Raw genomic sequence first — 21451 nt, 5'->3', positions numbered from 1 at the left:
ATTTCATTTGATACATGGTGCTAAAACAAAGTTTCTTTCTCAACATTGAAAGAAATCTCTCTGGATTCTTGTACCACACTTATTTTCAAATCTCTGCCACATGAACGTCAGAACCAGAACTTTTGGGGGTTTTGCCATTCCATTGCTTTTGAATTTGGTGATAAGATGGTAAGTTAATTAACTGCAGTATCAGCCATTTTATATGATATACATGAACCTTCCTATTCAATGTAAATTGTTAATTACAAAAAAATATACATAGCACTAGCATATGTGTATTACCTTTTTAATAATTATTTGCCCAATTTTGCATCTGTTTATGATACTCTAGTCACATCAGTTATAGCATGCTTGAGGTGGAAACTTCCTGTCATTTTTTTGCCAGTATCTGCAGGAATAGTCTGGGATGAGGGTCAGGTGAACTATAAATTTATTGCCACTGTTTAGCACAGTGTTTCTCAGTCAAAGATGAGTTTTGAGACTACCACTTTATTGAAATGTTTACAAACATTTAAGTCTATATCCTGTCCATCACTAGACAGACTAAATTCCCTTTGAAGTGGGTAGGAGCCACCCATGTACGTGAAAGGCAGGATCTGGCCTTTTATGGAGTGAGGTTGCTCTGAAAGGACACGTACATCCCAGGGTTTGTTATGAAAGAACATCTCATACCTAAGAATGTTTTGTGGCCTATCACAAACAAAGGCAACAATAAGGGTTTCTGTAAATACCTAAGTAGCAAAAAGAAGACTAGGGAAAATGTGGGCCCATTGCTGAATGGGGCAGGGGCCCTGGTGACACAGGACATGGAAAAGGCTGAGGTACTGAATGCCTTCTTTGCCTCAGTCTTTACTAGTAAAGACATCAGAAAAATCTTCAGAAATCTAAGGACCCAGAGACCAGGCAGAAAGTGTGTAGCAAGGAAGACATACCCTTGGTGGAAGAGGATCAGGTTACAGAATAATTAAGCAAACTGCACATACTTAAGTCCACGGGCCCTGGTGGGGCACCCACAAGTACTAAGGGAGCTGGCTGATGTTATTGTGAGGCCACTCTCAATAATCTTTGATCAGTCATGATGACTGGGAGAAGTGCCTGAGGACTGGGGGAAAGCAAATGTCACCCCCATCTTCAAGAAGGGCAAGGACTCAGTGAACTACAGGAGGGTCAGCCTCCCCTCGATCCCTGGGGAGGTGATGGAGCAAGCTAATCCTGGAAACTGTTTGCACATTAAGGACAAGAAAATCAACCAAGGTGAAGTCATGCTTGACCAACGTGGATAACCTTCTATGATGAAATGACTAGCTTGGTAGATGAAGGGTAAGCAGTGGATATTGTCTACCTAGACTTCAGTAAGGTTTGTGATGCTGTCTGCCATGAGATCCTCACAGAGAAGCTGATAAAGTGTGGACTGGATGAGCAGGCAGTGAGGTGGATTGAAAAGTGACTGAATGGCCAGGTCCAGAGGGTGGTGATCAGTGGCACAAAGTCTAATTGGAGGCCAGTAACTAGCAGTGTAGCCCAGGGGTCAATACTGGCTCCAATCCTGTTTAACATCTTCATTAATGATCTGGATGACGGGGCAGAACGTACCCTTAGCAAGGTTGCTGATGACACCAAACTGGGAGGAGTGGCTGATAAACCAGAGGGTCATGCTGCCATCCAGACCCCTGGGACCTCAACAGGCTGGAGAAATGGGCTGACAGGAACCTCGTGCAATTAAACAAAGGGAAGTGCAAAGTCCTGCACCTGGGGAGGAACAACCCCAGGCACCAGTTACTGTGGGCTGCCTGGCTGGAAAGCAGCTTTGCAGAAAAAGGACCTGGGGATCCTGTTGAACACCAAGTTGAACACGAGCCAGCAATGCGCCATTGCCGCAACAAATGCTAATTGTACCCTGGCTGCATTAGGAGAAGTGTTGCCAACAGGTGGAGGGAGGTGATTCTTCCCCTCCCCTCAGCACTGGTGAGGCCAGAATGAGCTGTGGAACTTTTGCTTTATGTAGTTGGTCCTTGCTAAAAAATTATGTATTTAAGCTTTTTTTGGATTTCTAAAAATCCTGTAATTGTATGGCTTGTTTGCAGATATATTGTCACTTCCACCTTTATACTTAGTAGCAGAAATAACATTCAAATAGTGAGTTATGTAGGTGTCAAATAAGTGGTGCCAGTGCAGAAGCACACATTCAGCTACATGCATAGCACTAGTACATATGGACTTATAAATAATTGTTTTTAAAGTATATATTTTTTTTTTCTACACAGCTTTAGATGGTGATTATTAAGTATCTTTGGAGCCTCTCCCTCTGTTAATTTAAACTCGGAAATTGCAAAACTCTTATTCTTAATCATGTTCCCTGTCAGCAGCAGGGGAAAAGTCACCAGAATGTGCTTTTAATATGTGGGATTTTAGAATGAATGAGAGCTGTTTCCCTGGTAACAGATTTGGAAGATGGTTCTGAATCCTACAGAATATGAATGGAGCATCTGAAATAGCTGCCGGTTCTTTGGGGGTTGTTTTTTTTTGGTTGTTCTCCCCCCGCCCGCCAAATTTATTTCTTGATACATTTATGGAGAGGGTTTTTTGTACTGTTGGTTAGTAAAAAGCAACAGATAATACTTCAAAGTATTGCTTGGCACAGATGTCAGAAATGGTGATTGGTAAATGAACAAGAGAAGTGAAAACACATTTTATTTTTGGGTTACATGTCTATTGGAAAACAAGAACTAACTGTGTATGAGTTGTAGAGATGAAATCTGTTTTGGCTTTTCCCCAGGTCATTAAACACACTGTCTTGTCCCTGCCTCCTAGTAGACAAAATGGTTGTGGCTTTGTTTTTGTGTAACTATGTGCATTATATTGTGAAGCTAATTTCAGCATTTAATATGGTACCACCATGAAAGAAATTAACAGAATGGGCAGAACAATCCTCCAAAATTGCTGAATGATCCTAAAGACTTTTCTTTCTGATAAACCTCAAAAATTTCCTTTCACCTGCTTCAGGTCTCCTCCTTGAAATAAACAGAATTTCATTCTGCATGGTTTTTCTGCCTCTGTTGTTTTAAAACCAGAAATTTTTGTTGCTCTAACCTTATAAATTTCCAGTAAGTCATGTTTATTTACTTGAAAGCCATTTTTGTTATGTCTACCTTTGTGCACTGGCACAATTTAGTTCTGTATATCAAACCGTTAATCCTACCGTTACAGAAGGATGTTTCCTTCTGTCAGTTGAACAAGGCTAACAACTGCAATACAAAATATTGCAGATCCTGTTTAAATATAGTTTAGTTTTTAATGCAAGCAGCAAATCTCCTAATTTAATTACTAAATGTTGGTGTCTTTATTCTCATAATTATTTCTGCCCATGAAACAGCTATTTTTCTTAACAAAAATATCTATTTTTCTGTAAAGAGAGTCAGAAATATGGCCTGTTGTAGAGGCTTGAGAGCAGAGGCTTGAGGCTACTGAGTTTTGCAGAGCTGGTAAGTCAGCTATAGCTATAAACATGATTCTGTCAGTGAGCCTTTTCTAGTGGCCACTCGTAACTGGAGAAGAGGTCTAATACTAGATTCTGGTCTAAAGATGGCATTGAATATTACTTTTATGACCCTGTACCTTACCTTTTTGTTTTACTTGTGGCATTTTGACTTCATCATGTTTATCATGCTTGGCAACAGGGACAATTGGGAAGGTAGTAACTTCTCTTGCTTCTGCTGGGACCAGGGGGCTTGTTCATGCAGATATGCAGTGACTTGGTCCTTACCAGCACCAGAGCTGTTGAGTGAGACACAGCTGCCAGGAAAAGAGTGAAACCTGTTGTCTTGCAGCAACAGACGAAATATATTTGCTTACTGACCGACCTACATCTATTCACGTATGGCAAGTGGAAGTGAACGCATGGACAGGTCTATACTGTAGATGAAGGTATCATTGTCATTTGAGAGCTGATAATGGTGAAGAGCAACCCGGATCTCAGTCATCTGAACTGCTCAAGTGTGGATCCAGGATTTACAGTAGGCTTTATCACCTCTGCCAAAGCTGCTGTCGTGTTGTTCTTAATGGTGATTGGGTTAGCAAAACTAGTTAGCTAGCTTTGCTCTGTGCTTAGCAATTACAGCCTTCTAGTTTTTGTTGTGGCTGTATTCACAGTCTGCTCATTGGTGTAATTAAGTTGCACACACAAAGTCCTCAGGAGAATAAGAGGGCATACAGTTGTGTTGTTGGGGGGTTTGGGTTTTTTATTTGTTTTAATAACTTGTTGTTTTCTCCATAAAGAATTGAGATATTAGACTTGGAAAATAAAGTTGACAGGCAAAGGAGGAGTTAAGAACAAAAGTTAATGGCCGAAACAGATAGAATATTTTATTCCTTGGATTAACTGGTAAAATTCCAATATTTCTTTTAATTGAGAAAGTGGATTTGGGTAGGTAACACTTACCTATGTGGCAGTCAGCAGTTGAAAGCAGAGGAAAAAAAAGTGACTGGAGGGAGGATAAATATTTGACATTAACTAATGTATTTACATCTCAACTTTGAGAATATTCTGTCTCTTGACCTAGTCAGTAGAATGTGTATTCCGTATTTTGGCAGTAATGACTCAACGGATTATTTTCTGAAGATAAATGCACTAAATGTATTCTGGGCAAGTGGTACCACAAATGTCACTGAGGAGTAAAACACACTTTGCCTGGTTTTTTTTGAGTTTGGTTTGGTTTGGTTTTTTTACACAAATAGCCTTTTTAAACTTGATTGTACTAACAAAATTCCAACACCTTGGACCTATATAACCACGTTTTAAACCCCCCCCATTCTCTAATACCTCTAGAATTGGTGGCATTAAAATGTCATTATATACCTCCAAGGTATATAATACATCAATATTTTATTGTTCTATTATCTACACTTTCTGTACTACCTGATTTTAATTACCCTACTACCATTTTTATTATTCCTAATGTAAAAACTGTACTCCGTTTTTTTAAGCCCCACCACCTGAAGTCTTAAAACACAAGTTCCAAATGGGTCTCCATTTGTTTTCCAACCATTTTAATTAAAAGATACTGAATCCAAATCTGATTGTGTATGCAGTTCCATCCTGAAATGCAGTTATCTTTAGCTTAGTATCTCACAAGTATGCATATGGGCATGACTACATATTCAAACTCTTTTTGAAAGCCCTGCCACTTTTTAACATGTTGTAAAATGATGCTCTGTCAAGATCTGTTTCAAAAGCCTTGTTTCATTTTAAGCTAATGAGCCCTGAAGATTTTTTTAGATAGCTTATGTGAATGGAGAAACAAAGAGCATGTATTGTTGCATTTGGACAGAGACCCTGTATTCTGGTTTTATGACAAGAGGCACAGCTAGGCACATAAGGAGTTGTTGGAAGGAAGAATACAGAAAGAAGACTGTGCACTCTACTTAAGGTCAGGGTAGGGAGCACAAAGCTTTTAAATCAACTTGTGTTCAGGATTATGAGAGGTCAAAGGGTAAAGCAGGATGGCTCCATTTATTACCCGTGTATTCATACCACTTTATAAATCACTTGAATAGGCAATTTTCATTTGCTGTAGGTTGATATAGATTAGATCAAATCAGATGATAATAATAAAACATTAACCTTAAATTTCTTAAAAAATTAAATTGGATTCATGCAGGGAGGAACTCTAGCTTGGATTACAGATGATGATCTCTTCAAACCTGGCTCCATCTACCTTTGGTGTTTGTGGGGCTTGGAGAAAAGCATCTTTCTTTAAAAGCCAAAATTAGATACATAGTGCTTTGATTTTCCTTTTTTTTTTAAACTTAATTTCAAGGAATTGTTACATATCCCTGATAGGGAAGTTAACAGTTACACAATGTTTTTTCTTTAACTCAAACATTAGTAGAGGGCACTGCTGTAATGTGATAGGACCATTTATTCTGAGCTATATAACAATTTAGGCCAGCAATTCAACCTGGATTAATCAGAGTGTTGTCCTCTCAAATATAAGGGTTCCACTGGCAGTGAAAAAAGTTGGTGATGGGGTTTGGTTTGGTTTTGGTTTTAAACTGCATTGTATTTGAATTGTATTTATGTTGACTTCTTAAAGCTGACATGTGAGGGCTGCCTTTCTGAGGGCTGTGATGTTACATCAGCATCTTACTAAAACAAATTCCTCCAGGAATTTGTTTCACATGTATTCCGGCATATCTATATGTTCCATTTTTCTCAAGTAAACCAATATGATGCCAAAATTAAAGAAATCCTGAACATTTGTTGAAAGAACAGCTATATTAATCTTCTTTTTACAGACAAAGATATTAAATATTGCTTGATTTCCCTATGACTGGAAAAGGGGAAACATAACCCCCATTTTTAAAAAGGGAGAAAAGCAAGACCCAGGGCACTACAGGCCAGTCAGTCCCACCTCTGTGCTCAGCAAAATCATGGAGCAGATCCTCCTGGAAACTATACTAAGGCACATGGAAAACAAGGTGACAGCTAACATGGCTTCACTAAGGGCAAACTGTGCCTGACAAATTTGGTGGCCTTCTACAGTGGGGTTACAGCATTGGTGGATATGGGAAGAGCAACTGACATCATCTACCTGGACTTGTGCAAAGCATTTGACACTGTCCTGCATGACATCCTTGTCTCTAAATTGGAGAGACATGGATTTGACAGATGGACCACTCGGTGGATAAGGAATTGGCTGGATGGTCGCGCTCAGAGAGTTGCCGTGAGTGGCTTGATGTCCAAGTGTCGACCAGTGATGAGTGGCGTTCCTCAGGGGTCGGTATTGTGGCCAGCGCTGTTTAACATCTTTGTCAGCGATGTGGACAGTGGGATTGAGTGCACCCTCAGCAAGTTTGCTGGTGACATCAAGCTGTGTGGTGCAGTCAACCTGCTGGGGGCAAGGGATGCCATCCAAAGCGACCTTGGCAGGCGTGAGAGGTGGGCCCATGCAAAACTCATAAAGTTCAACCAGGCCAAGCACAAGGTTCTGCACGTGGGTCAGGGCAATCCCAAGCACAAATACAGGCTGGGTGGAGAATGAATTGATAACAGCCCTGAGGAGAAGGATTTGGGGATGTTGGTTGATGAGAAGCTCACCATGAGCCAGCAGTGCACGCTTGCAGCCCAGAAAGCCAACTGTATCCTGGGCCACATCAAAAGAAGTGTGACCAGCAGGTTGGGGGAGGTGATTGTCCCCCTCTACTCCACTCTCACGAGGCCCCACTTGGAGTACTGCGTTCAGCTCTGGCGCCCCCAATATAAGAAGAACATGGACCTGTTGGAGCGAGTCCAGAGGAGAGCCACAAAGATGGTCAGAGGGCTGGAGCACCTCTCCTATGAAGACAGGCTGAGAGAGTTGGGGTTGTTCGGCCTGCAGAAGAGAAGGCTCTGGGGAGACCTTCTAGCAGCCTTCCAGTACCTGAAGGGGGCCTACAAGAAAGCTGGAGAGGGACTTTTTACAAGGGCATGTAGTGATAGGACAAGGGGTAATGGCTTTAAGCTGAAAGAGGGTAGATTTAGATTAGATATTAGGAGGAAATTCTTCACCATGAAGGTGGTAAGGCACTGGAACAGATTGCCCAGAGAAGTTGTGGATGCCCCAACCCTGCAAGTGTTCAAGGCCAGGTTGGACAGGGCTTTGAGCAACCTGGTCTAGTGAAAGATGTCCCTGCCTATGGCAGGGGGTTTGGAATGAGATCATCTTTAAGGTCCCTTCTAACCCGAACCATTCTATGATTCAATGATTAAGAAGTTGCTTCACTACTCTTCTGATGAGTGCGATAGGTCCTGTTACCTGGAGAGCAGAGCTGTGCTAGCAATGACCTAGAGAAGGACTGTTGAACAACATGGGCTTGAATAAGGGACAGCTACAGCCTTGAAAGGAAGTCCACAATGGATGATGCAAAATACGAAAGAAGATCATAGAATAAGAATTGATGACGGTGATAAATGTTTCAGAAAAATGACTATGATATACAAGTAATACATGATGACATATTACTCCTTCCTAGGTTACCTGAGTTTTGCTTGTTATTACTGTTAATGGTTGGAGCCCTGCAGTTGTGTGATCTTTCATTAAAGAGATACTACGGTCTGCTATGGTAGTGAGATACAGTATGATGAGGTGGGCACTCACAGTATTTTCCTGCTTTGTTTTATCTGCAGATGTAATGTTCAGAGGAACTCTTTCCTCTTTGTGCTGATATATTTTTGACACCTAGTGGTACTAAGTGTAAATTACTGAAAGTTTGTTAATGGCAATACTATGTCACCAGCAGTAAATCCTTAGTAGAGAAGTGAAGCAAATTCTATAGTGCGGCCAGAATGGAGTTAATTGTTAAACTTCTGAAAAATTACAGTGAATGTTTTAAGAAGAAAGTATAACAGGTATTTTTTTCCTCCTGTACCGTCCTTCAGTTGGGGAAGAACAAGAAAAGGCTGTCCATGACCCTCTCATATAAAAGCTCTGTGGGATAGAAATGGATTTGTTCAGTCGCATGACACTGATGCTGAATAACAGGAAGTATAGAGAAAATGGAAAGTGTGATGGGAAAGGCGTTGAGCAATTACAAGAGAAATTTTTCTGCTTAGCATTAGTCAAGTTTGTAAGGATGACGGAAAGTTGCAGAAGGACATCGCGAGAGTAGGCAGTGAAATGGCAGGTAAAGTTAATTGTAGATCAGGATAAAGTAACGCAGATGGAGAACTACATAGCACGTGCACTCCCCCTGTCCTTTAGTTACTTACAGTGCAGCTGACATAATGATGCCACTTCTTAAATCTAAGTTTTGGCAGCACCTTAGTATTTGAAGTTTTGGTACTCTAGGTATATCTCAGAGGTAAATAGAACCGAGAAAGCTTCAACAAGGGTCAAAGAGATGATCAAGTTCTGGAGTATCTTCCACCTGAGAACTCAACTGACCTGGTTAGGACTCTTCAACCTAGTAAAAGTACAGCTGAAGGTGAATATGGTGGGTTGACCTTGGCTGACCTCCAGGTGCCCACCAAGCTGCTCTGTCGTTCCCCCTTCTCAACAGGACAGAGGAGAAAATACGGTGAAAAAGTTCATGGGTCAAGATAAGGATGGGGAGATCACTTACCCATTACCATTCACGGGCAAAACAGACTCGGCTTACTGAGATTAATTTAATTTCTTGCCAATTAATAAGAGAAGGATAGCGAGAAATAAGACAAATGCTTAAACACCTTCCCCCCACCCCTCCCTTCTTCCCAGGCTCAACTTCACTCCCAACTCTTCTGCTTCCTCCCCCTAAGCAGCACAGGGGCATGGGGAATGGGGGCTGTGGTCAGATTGTAACACTTTGTCTCTGCTGCTCCCACCTCCTCACACTCTTCCCCTGCTCCAGCCTGTGGTCCCTCCTACAGGATAGTCCTTCACAAACTTCTCCAACATGGCTCCTTTCCACGGGCTGCAGTTCTTCAAAAACTGCCCCAGCATGGGTCCCTTCCATGGTGTGCAGTCCTTTAGGAACAGACTGCTCCAGTGTGGGTCCCCCACGGGCCACAGGTCCTGCTAGGAGCCTGCTCCTGCTTGGGCTCTCCAGCTTCTCACAAAAGTCACCCCTGCAGCCCCTGCGCTACCAAAACCTTGCCATGTAAACCCAATCCAATATGACAGAGGTGTATAAAATCAAGAGTGTGTGGAGAAGGCCGGGAGAGAGGATCTATTGAATACAAGAAACAGAAATTAAGCTGGTGGATCCAGGTTCAGAACAAATGTCGTATCATGGGTGATAAAGCTCTGAAACTCCTTATAAAAATGTGTTGAGGATGCAAAAAGTTTCCATGGCTTTAAGGAGGGACCTGCCCAAGTACGTGAGAGATACAGTAAGGCTACCAAATGGCTGGCATTCAGCTGATGAACTTCTGAGCTAAGTCCTAACTTTTAAGATGCAGGGAGGGTTTTGTGGAGGAATTCTCATATATTCTGGCCCTTCTTTTTACTCTTCTCTTGGCCACCACTTACAAGCCTGGTTAGAGATGGGACATTGCCTGAATGGACCTTTGATATGAGTCAGTGAAGACATTTTTCTCTTGGAAGGCGAATAGGAAAGAACAGAGGAACAAGGCTTACATCCTGAAAAGTGTTAGGAGATACAATGTTATGTCCTGTAAATGGGCTTAAAGCAGTATGTACATGCAAAATATTACAGGAATGATGTAAGTTCATATATGACTTTATAATATCTGTTTGTTAGGGTTTTTTTAAATAAAATCATTAATTCCCAGAGTAGCTGACAGTAATGAATGCAGTTTTTGTAATTTCGGTTAGCATGTTTTCAATCAGTATTTATATAAGAATCAGTAGAAACGTGAAACTAAGTAATGTGGCCTAATGATAAAATTCTTCCGCAAGTTCAGGGTTAGTGCAGGCTGTATTGTTAAGGCATAAGTGGTACATAAACTTTGTACAAAGTTCTCAATGTTGAGGAATTTGATCCTTATACAAACAAAATTTCTTTCTTTTATACCCACATACCTTACTTGTTTTGTAATCTGAATTCTACCTACAGAATGCTTAGATTAAACATTGTAGGATGTATTATGATTAGAAATGTATGTATATCTTTTACAAAAAAACCTCTCCCAAACCTAGAAATGCAAATATTTTGACTAAAACAATATAGATTATGGAGAACGGAAAATTCAGAAATGATACTACAGTTAATGGTGACTCTTAGGCATGCTCAGATAAGGTGTGCATCCTTGTATGTGTATTTACAAATAGTCTCAACTGCCAGGATTTGCAAATACAATACTTTTTCTCTCTCTCCTCTTTCCCCCTCCCCCAGGCACAGGAGAAAGTGGCAAGAGTACATTCATTAAACAAATGAGGATTATTCATGGATCAGGTTACACAGAAGAAGACAGAAAAGGCTTCACAAAACTGGTTTACCAAAACATATTTACTGCCATGCAAGTGATGATCAGAGCCATGGATACTCTCAAGATACAGTACACATCCAAAGAGAATGAGGTAAGCCCATACAAAGAAAATTCTAGTTTCAGCCCATGACATTTCAGTTTGTACACAAATTATTTGAGTCATAACCTTCTACAGGCAGAATCTTAAAAAGCCATATGTCTTGTGGGGAGTTTGGTGCCCCACCATCTGATTCTACAGAACAACAGGGAGTTCCCAGTGGAAGGAGGGTCAGGATGAGCGGGGATGCGATGGAGCTGGCTAGGAAGGCAGAATTTGCAAAGTTGCAAGCTGGTAATAAGTATAAAAAAAGCCACATGTTTTTTTGGAATCTAAGTTGTGGAGTTGGACTGTGCATGACGGGAATATGCAGACAGAGCCTGTTTTGTCAATAGAGCTCCAGAACGAGGAATTTTGGGTCTATTGTAGGAAAACAGGATCTGCTTGATGCTGGTATGCTTTGAAACATACCACCTAGAGCCCTTTTATGGATTTGGTAGCAACCTCTGTGTACTTAAATAACTTGAAAATGTAGACTGCCTTCTCCAACCGTTTTTTGGTTTCAGCGTATGTTATACAATTACGTTTTTGGTTTCAGTGCTTAGGATTATAGAACTACAACAAAAAAGTCTGCTTCAGTTAAATCAGTTGCATCCTTTGCATCCATCCGTTGCATCAGTTGCTCAACCATCATGAAGAATATTCAAGGAAATTATTGAGTGATACTTGTTTAAACTAAGAGAGATTTCCAGTTGGCTAAATTTTAGTGTTAAGATAGGGAAGACTGTGTAGGAAGTATCAAGGCAGAAATAATTTTTAGAATTTATGGGTTTTTTTAACTGAAGTACTGAAGCCTACTTCTCATTCAAAAAATATGATTGTATAGGAACAAAACAAAATTATGATCAGATTTTTTATTATTTAAGTTGGTTTGTGTTATTTATTCTCCTTAGGGTTATAGAGAAGAGGGATAGAAAATGTTTAAAGGATTGGGAAATTAAAGTTCTTTTATTTTTTATCACAAAAGAACAGATGGTGTCAGCAGAAACAAATTTTGGACTTCAGAGAACTGAGGTATTAGGGTAATTCTTTCCTACATAAGAAAAATATTCTGAGGGTTAATAAGTTGTTTGTAAAACACCTTTAGATATTTAAAAAGGCAGCAGTTACAGAAACAACCAGTATGATTGTGAATGTACTTCATCCTGATTCAGATGTGTAGATTTTGATGAAAAATTATGATAATCAGAATCTATTTGAAGAAATAAATTTGCACTGCCTCTTACTGAGTTTTGGGTTTGTTTTTCTTCTTTTCTTCCCATTAAGAACAAAATACAAAGACTTAATAAACAGCAAAATTTTCCTCATTGTGGGCTCTTGAGAGTTGAGCTGGATACATTCCCATAACACACTATTCTGGCTAAATTGTGTTCTTGATGATAGCTGTGCTGCCAGTGTCTTCAGATTCAGAAGATTATAATGCTATTTTATATTTGTTGGCGAGAGGCAGAATTTGGTCTTGTGCTTCTTTGTTAAAGGTAACCAAGTGCTAAGCAATAAGAACACAGTTTGGCAAGCTCAGCTTCAGTGGCATTTAGAAAGCAAAGTCATTTTTGCATACACACCGAGAAACTCTTGAGAGACAACATGAAAATGATCATGTGTTGCCTCAATCACTGCAGGAGACAACTGCATTTTAACCTTTCATTTAGGTGATGAATATAATGCAAAGTACTATAAATCTTGTAATCGCCTTCCCTTAAAGGATCTTAAGCCTGTAATGAAAAACAGCAGTGATAAACAGAGGACTTGTGATTCTGCTGTCGTAATTGTGTAGCAAAGGTGTGTCCGGTGACTGCACAGAAATTGTCCAGCATACTCCTCCGCATGTCCATATTCTCCACGGCATGCCTTCTTTTCCCTGAAAAATTTGTTTCCCTCTGGCCCTTTTGTTACTTTTTGTTTGTTTGTTTGTTTCTCTTGTATCCAGTTTGTGCTTTGACCAGGTAGGTTTTCTCCTCTGTGGGCCCTGGAATTCTCTGGCTGCTGAGTATCCTTATTTAATGTTTTTTATAGTGGAGCACAGATTGTTCTGTGCTGACTGTCTCTTCCCTGTAAGTGTGATGTGTGTGAAAATCAGTAACTCATATGGACAGAATGTCCAAAAAGGCCTCTTAATCCTCTTAATGTTTGCAAATAAAAGCAAGTTTTATAGAAGGTATTTAAAGAATTTTCTTATTGCTGTTGTCAGCTGCAAGTATTTAAGTAAATGGTCTGACTTTCTATAGGTGCTGCATTGAGATGGGAAGGGGGTTTTGTTTTGTATTGGTTTGAAGTTGCTTGGATGAAGTACTTATCTATATAGTCATGCTTGACCTTTAACTTTAACTAAGCGGGCAATTTTTATCCTAATTTCAGGCAGTGTTCTTTGGGATACTTTGTCATCTTCAGTTTGAAGTTGGAAGGTATCATAGCATGTTTTGGGTGTATTTTAAGCATAAATCCTGCAGATGTTTAGGAACCTCATAATTCAAGGAAATATTATAGTACCATCAAAACCCCACAGTTTTGGAATGGATTGTTTGATTTTATTTTTTTCCTCCTTTTTTTCCTGTTATAACCACTCTATAAAATTTGCTGCTAGGGATGAACTAATTGGGGGGTGGGGTGGAGGAAGTAGTATTTATTATCTATATGTCACTTTTTTCAGTGTCGTAGAGTGGAAATTGGTAAATTGAGTGTTGGTTAAGTAGCCAGTTACAGTACAAAGTGATTTACAGTCTCTCAGGATATTATTTTTGTGTGAGGGCTTGAATCAACTGCTTTTACAAACACTTCTTTCCATATGATAATAGAGACTGCCAAAAAGCAGGGTCAAAGTTAATGGCAGCGTGTCTCTTGGCTTCTTTGAGAAATTGTGATTGAGTTAATGTGAATATTAAGATAAGTAAATGAAAGAAGGAATGTACATGTGAGGCACAGAAAAATAGAAAATCGGCCGATAGCTGAGAAGTAGTGAAAGCTCTTCTTGCCATGCTATTTTTTTTAAATAAACTTAAAGTCAAAGGGTAGGAAAAGAAAACTTCAAAAAGGAGGAGGAAGAAATCAGGTGATGTTGGAGGAAGGGAAAACACAGCATTCCATTCGTGAGTATATGTCAAACTTAAAGGCAGATTTTAAAATATTTCTTGGTTGCTTGACTGTGCCAGTCAGTCACATTTTGCTGGATTATGCTAGCTTTTGCTGTATTACAAATATGCAAAAGAAACAAGTTGTTTAAGCCTATCTGAACTGGAGATGCAACACAGATTTTAAAATTCTGGTTCACTGAAACTTTTCCCTCATCTTCTGAACTAATATGTATCCTGTATCGCAGGAAAATCACTCTCTTTTCCTTCTCCACTTAAGGCAACATTAGAAATTTCAACTTACTTGCATTTAAAACAAAAAAAAAAAAGGGGTATGCACTTAACCCACTGGGAGGACCTTTTTATATAGCTGTTCAGGATGAGGCTCATAGAATAGGAATTCAGTCCTGTTGTTGTCGGTTGGTTAGTTTTTTGAAATACCCTGGTAAGATGACAGTGCATATGTTTGCAATTAACAAAAGATCTTTGTAGCATATGAACAATTACTTTTTTCCTAAGGAGAAAAGCAGAATACTGTGTAAAAATGCATTTCAGAAAGAGGTCGTCACATTGCATCTCCAAAACATTTCTTGCTTTCAATAAGTAGTAATCTAGTGTCCTTCTGTCTTACAAAGTTGCCCTGGCATGAGTGTGTGTCAGCAAAACTAATATTTTTCTGAACAAAAGACGTACTGCAACGCCAAATGATTTTTATGGGACAGGTAATTAACTTATGTCAGAAAAGGGGAATGCAAAAAGACAAGTACAGTAAGATGAGATTTGGGAATTACTGAAGGAAGCCATGTAGCTGGGACAAATGGAAAACACACTGAAGACTAATTACTGGTGGATTTCATTGCTTGTTGTATTTGAAGATGTGTACAATGACATAACACAATTCTTTCTTCTCTTTGTTTTTTTTAAACCTTAGCAGAGAAATCATTGCTCATAGCAGATGCTTTATTTTAAGAGTAATTTGATGGTATTAATACTACTTTATGTTTTTAAAAGTACTTTTTTATTACAATCAAATTTAACTTTTAAGGTGCAGTACTTTGTAACTGAGTTGTAACTGATTTTCATTGTGCTAGCATTAATGCAGGTGATAAAAGGCTAGAATTTATAGACAGTCTAGATGTATTTTTTGCAATTTATTTTATAGAGACACTAATTCAAAACTTTCCAAAACATATTGCATCCTTCTTCATAACAAACACGTTTAATTATGGGCCAATTCACAAAGCCTGGGTCTAGGTACTCCTAAACAGAGGTTTCAGTTTGATTTTCCAAGGAGATGAGACTTATGTGACCAGACTAATTGTATCTGTCTTTGGACCTTCTGTCTGATTTCAGCTGAATTCTACAAACAGGTCGAAGTTAAAAAGCTAAAATTCTTAGCTTCAGAGAGTTTAGTGTTGCTGGACAGTTAAAAATAGAGAAAGGAGGAAGCTTCTCCAAGTAACCCAATTGAAGTAAAAGCAAAGAATCAACAGAGGAGAGGCTCCTTTCAAAGTACCTGCAGGTGGAACTGGTGTTCACTCAGTCACAAGATGTGATTTAGCTGCCTGTGCATGAGCATGTAGCATCATACGCTTAGACGCTTGAGCACATTACATCAGATCTTCTGCTTCCTCCCTGGAAGGGAATAGGTTTTTCTTGCTACTTTTTGTTTTGTAAGTTATTTTTTCAGTGAGAACATGACCTCATTCTACAGCAAGGGGATTAAGTATCCACTTTGGGGGTTTAAAGTTGCTTGTTGCTTACATGAGCAAATGTAAAACATGTTAATACTGAATTAACTGCTCTCCACGTGGAAGTCAGGAAGGAAATTTTGCACTTCTTAGATGACAACCTTCCCTGCCACACATGGGATGTGCATGTGCTCAGTTGGACTGTGTGCGTGTTTGTTGACATTAGAATATGTGGGACTTACTGAGGTTGTGTGGGGAATTTTTATTCGCTTGTTTTGTGTTGGTTTTGTTTTGTTTTTTAACAGTCACATTCATCAGAATGCCTTTAAAAATTGCCAGGCCCCCTAATGGGACTGTTTCCAGTAGTACCACTGCCTTGAATGGTGGAGTTCTTATTCTGGTATGTCATAGTAAAAATGTGTGCTTATAAACAATAATGCTAGTTACTAATTATTATTAAGAGATGTATGGGAGTGCTGTGCCACCCTGTAAATATATGGACCATGGCTTCCTTTTACTTTAAAAACTTCTGAGTTTCTCTACCATGCCATCTTGTTGATGAGGGTGAATACTGGAATCTATTTCATTTACTTATCTCTGCCGATACTAGAGCGGTTGTTTGCGTCATTGTTTGCATTGCCCCATTGAATTTAAATAAATATGACTGGCTAGGTTTAGAGTTGTTTTTTGTTCCTTCCTCTTCTTCCTCGGTAAATTCAGAATCATGGGCTGCTGGCAGACTTCCTTCCCAGATAGTTTCTAGACAGACTTGGATGCAAAAGCAATATTGACATGCTTTTGCTTTCTTTCTTAGCGTGTAAGCTGCAACAACCCAATTCCCTGTTTTCTAGTGAAATTGCTGTATTCATTTGTTCTTCAAAATAATTCGCTGTTGGTTAGAAATTTTCAGGTATTTCTTTACCTTTTAAAGTCTCAGAGCTACCAGAAATCTAACAGAGTTTTCCTTCTAATTTATTAATGAATTCGTTCCAAGTTTTATGTCACCTTCTTGTTATTTAGTTCAAGGTGGGGTTTTTTTCACTTTGTTTTGTGTTTTGGGGTTCTTTTGGGTTTTTTTCCTTTCTGTCAGTAAAATCTTACGTTTAAGTTTTATGTATTTTCATTTTGCTTTAGGTCTTTTGCACTAGGGGAGACGGTTTAGCTTACCAGAAACAGAGCTAACCTTTCCAATTCTTTCAACTAATCACAACTGCCTTTTGGATGTTTTAGGAAAAAAACATGTAAAAAGCTGTAACTGGAGCACTATCACAAGCAGAAGGGCAGAAAGGAGAAAAAAGTATGTCTTAAAAAGCATATACATTTAAGGTTTCTGGCAGAGAAGTGAAGGATGGGAGAAAGGCTGTGTGTATGTATTGGATTTTTAAGGAAGTTTGGGCTGAACTGACTTATCTGAGTCTCTAAACTGAGTTGCATTTGTCATGGTGGTAATTTTTAATTTCTTAGGTCTCCTGATCTTTCAGGTAGGTGTGTAATTCCTTCTTTAGAAGGACCATATTTTTTCTTAAAATACCAGCAAGTGCACCTGTACTTTAAATTCTGTTGTTTTTAAGAAAGGTAAATACTGGTGGATACTGCATTCGTGGTGTATTGTGTTTGTGTGGTAAGGTTTTGGTAGCTGGGGGGCTACAGGGGTGGCTTCTGTGAGAAGCAGCTAGAAGCTTCCCCCATGTCTGACAGAGCCAGTGCCAGCCGGCTCCAGGATGGACCTGCCGCTGGCCAAGGCCAAGCCCATCAGTGGTAGTGCCTCTGGGATAACGTATTTAAGAAGGGGGAAAAAAACCCTGCACAACTGCGTCTGAAGAGAGGGGTGAGAATACGCGAGAGAAACAACTCTGCAGACACCAAGGTCAGGGAAGAAGGAGGGGGAGGAGGTGCTCCAGGCGCCAGAGCAGAGATTCCCCTGCAGCCCATGGAGAAGACCATGGTGAGGCAGGCTGTGCCCCTGCAGCCCATGGAGGTCCACGGTGGAGCAGATATCCACCTGCAGCCCATGGAGGACCCCACGCTGGAGCAGGTGGGTGCGCGAAGGAGGCTGTGACCCCGTGGGAAGCCCATGCTGGAGCAGGTTCCTGGCAGGACCTGTGGAGAGAGGAGCCCACGCTGGAGCAGGTTTGCTGGCCAAACTTGTGACCCTGTGGGGGACCCACGCTGGAGCAGTTCATTCCTGAAGGACTGTACCCAGTGGAAAGGACCTATGCTGGAGCAGTTTGTGAAGAGCTGTAGCCTGTGGGAAAGACTCATGTTGGAGAAGCTCACGGAGAACTGTTTCCTGTGGGAGGGACCCCACACTGAAGCAGGGGAAGAGTGTGAGGAGACCTCTCCCTGAGGAGGAAGGAGCAGCAGAGTCAATGTGTGATGAACTGACCACAACCCCCATTCCCTGTCCCCCTGTGCCACTTGCCAGGGGGAGGAGGTGGAGAATTTGGGAGTGAAGTTGAGCCTGGGAAGAAGGGAGGGGTGGGAGGAGGGTGTTTGTAAGATTTGGTTTTATTTCTCATTACCCTACTCTGATTTGATTGGTAATAAATTACTCTAATTTCCCCAAGTTGAGTCTATTTTGCCCATGGCAGTAATCAGTGAATGACCTCTCCCTGTCCTTATCTCGACCCATGAGCCTTTCGTTACATTTTCTCTCCCTTGTCCAGCTGAGGAGGGGAGTGTTAGACCAGCTTTGGTGGGCACCTGGTGTCCAGCCAGGGTCAACCCACCACACCTGGTGAGAAAAGTTAAAAGTTTTCTGACGCGTAACAGGGCCTATATTTTCATAAATACAAAAGTTTGGCCGGAGGTACACCAGTAGATCTACCAAAATCAGATTTTTCTCAGAGTTGATACTTTGTTATCCAGAAAATGTTGTATCTATATCTTCTGGAATTCATTGAAGCTATTGCTCTTGACATGGCCTTTCATCTAAAATGTTCTAACTTTATAGGTACTATTTCTATGCAGCATTTAACATAACACACAAAAGTACACAAGCACACAACACATAAGTAACCAGGCTTGATTTTAATGTGTTACGAATGATTGGGTAGAAGCCCTTCAGCCAGCAGTGAATTCATTGCATCTAGTTCTCCTCTTACTTTACAATGTTATAAATCTTACTGGTGTAAACAATACATACAGATAAGAAGTGATCTGATAATGAAAAGGAAGGACAATGGTGATGGGAAAAAGTAATTAATGATGTAGAGCTTGTAAGTGAAGACTCCAGACTTAGTTTTGTACTTTGAAGTAAAGGATTGCATGTAAGGGCAAATACTAGAAGGGTATGTATGAGTGGTTAAGATTTTTTGGCTCTTCAGAGCAGACCTTAATGTTCTGCAGACCAAATATCCTTTCTGTTTCCCATACTCCTTCCTTCTTAACAACTGAATAATAACATTGCTGCCTTTGTGGCTGTGAAAGTATTATTTATTGGCAACTGAAACCAAGGGAAGCTTGGTAAACAAGTCTGTTCATGGTGCAGAAGATGGAGCAGAGACCAGTTTGTCTCTGTGCTGTGGCTTAGAGAGATAAAAAGTGGCAAAACTTTGCTATAGAGCCTGAAACAAGGTCACTATACAAAGGCTTCTGTGGCTGAATATATTTTCTCAGCCGGCTTCTCTGTCAGAACTTGCTGCTTCTGCATCAGAGTCAGGATGGAGGCATATGCCTCTGGCTCCATCGCCCGAGTTCAGTCGCGCAAGTTCACATCTGTAGTTGTCACAACAAAATTAGCCAGAGTTCATCTCTCAGGTCAGCAGAATGAGGAAAAAATGACTCTCAATCAGAAAGCAACAATAAATTGTAATTTTTTATTGATTGATTTGTCAAAAGCTCTAAGAAAATAATGTTTAAAACAACACAAAAGTCTGCATTTTCAGATTTGGCCTGAGGAGCCAGCGGTTGAATCAGTCCTGAGAGGAAGATGCTTGAAAATGTGTGTCACAGCTGGAGGCTTTTGATATCTGCACACAACTGGCTCTATAAAAGACATGTTCTGTATGTGAAAGGCTGTGTGACTGTTTTTGCTGACAACTTTTCCCAGTTCATGAAGTTTTCTTGTGCGGTCTTCCTTGCATACTTTGCTTTTTCTTAAGATAGAAATGAGTGAGTGCATACAGTTGAAAATGCCTATTTCTTAGAAGAAAGACATACTATTTTTTAGAAATATTTACTGTAATATGGGACTAACTCCTTGCAATGGAAAATCTGAAGATTTCTTTTAATGGAAAGTTTAATGGGTATTTTTCTAAAGGAAAATTGGCAAATTTCTATGTTGCTGCAATTAAATCTCTTAATGAACAAGAAGACAAATAAATTAATGGCAGATGAAAAGACCAATTAGTAGCAACTCAGCCAAAATCACTTAAATCAGCATCTGCTGTCATGTTAAAAATGAAAAAGCCACTTCAGAAAGAAAAGCAGCTAGAAAACTCCTCTAGGCCTGCTCTTTCCTTAGTGTTAAAGCCTGTGACACGTTCTGTGGATTTATGATCTGCCAACAAAATTATACTTTGGAATGAATTTGCCACAATGAAGAAGTGGTTTTAGTGTTAGTCTATTTCCTAGCAAACACCATGGTGCCATTTTTTATTCGTTTTTTTTCCTTAGGCGTATTGAAACGTGATGCATATTGTTCTTTTCATTAATTTAACTTCTGTATTCTTACACTGTATGAAGTGGTTCTAAGGACCATTACATTGATGCTGGTCAGCAAGCCTGTGTATCTAACCCTCTTTCTTGGAATAATAAGAGCATTTTGGGGGGCAGAATATGCTACTCTGTTACTGGATGTCTCTTTGCAAGCCGTCAGTTGTTTTTTCTTGCAAGCCATTTCCACATCTCCATGTTTGACTGGGAGATTAATTTAGAGGCATGGAGAAATGCCTGCTGCTGTCTGGAGGCCACAGTGCCAATGCAGCAAGGAGGCACCCTTGGTCTAGTGGGGTTGACAGTGTTACCTATTTGCAAGGGCTGGACAGCTCTGCATAGGTGTTGTGCTCAGTAGCTGTCAAAGGACAGGACAAAGGTCCTGTTTGCTTGTGTAAGATAGGGATTTCAATGGCTTTGACACTTAAACTAATATTTATTTACTCATCCATAGAGCAACAAGAATACAGTAAATTAAGGCCAGATAGATTTTTGTGTGCAAACTTTGTTCATTCTGCTTCATCAAATTGTGATGGTAGCACTCACTGTGAGTTTAGCTTTCCTGAGAAGAGGAGAGTGTGTGATAACAGTGGGGAAAAAAAGCTGTGGCTGCACAGACCAGCAGCTTGTCACAGGAAAGGAAAGCCTGGAACAAACATTTGTACCTTTTAAACTAAAGGGCTTTCTTTCTGTCACTTGATTCTTATCGCCTTTATTGAAAATCTGCAGTAGTGTAGAATACATCATATTTGCATGCAAGATACAGAGGAGAAATCCTGAATTAATTTTTTTCAATTTTTGCTGTACAGTGAAAAATCCTATTCCTTAGAAGAAAAAAGTAGTATATTTTATACACATCTTTGCTAACTAAATAATTGTGATATTAAAGAGTATATCTCATGTTTTTGAGGTATTTATACATTGCTACTTAAAAACTGAGTTGAAAAGTTGGCTAATGTGCATTTAGGCTAGAGTGTATAATAAAGTTCAAAGCAGCAACAGAATAAATTGCCTATAGGCAATTCACATTGAA

The 21451-nt window shown here is 39.9% G+C and overlaps 1 protein-coding gene across 1 annotated transcript in view; it reads left to right on the top strand.

The window, feature by feature from the left end:
• LOC104250408 (guanine nucleotide-binding protein subunit alpha-14) overlaps nt 1-21451 on the top strand; it is an 86103-nt gene that overhangs the window by 28375 nt on the left and 36277 nt on the right. Inside the window, exon 2 of the mRNA XM_059834443.1 lies at nt 10813-10997. Coding sequence (XP_059690426.1) covers nt 10813-10997 — 185 coding nt within the window. The remainder of the gene's footprint in view (nt 1-10812; nt 10998-21451) is intronic.

This window comes from Gavia stellata, chromosome Z (assembly GCF_030936135.1).
Source record: "Gavia stellata isolate bGavSte3 chromosome Z, bGavSte3.hap2, whole genome shotgun sequence".
Taxonomy (NCBI): domain Eukaryota; kingdom Metazoa; phylum Chordata; class Aves; order Gaviiformes; family Gaviidae; genus Gavia; species Gavia stellata.
Note: the sequence above shows the minus strand (reverse complement) of the source record. Positions and strands in the feature narration are given on the sequence as shown.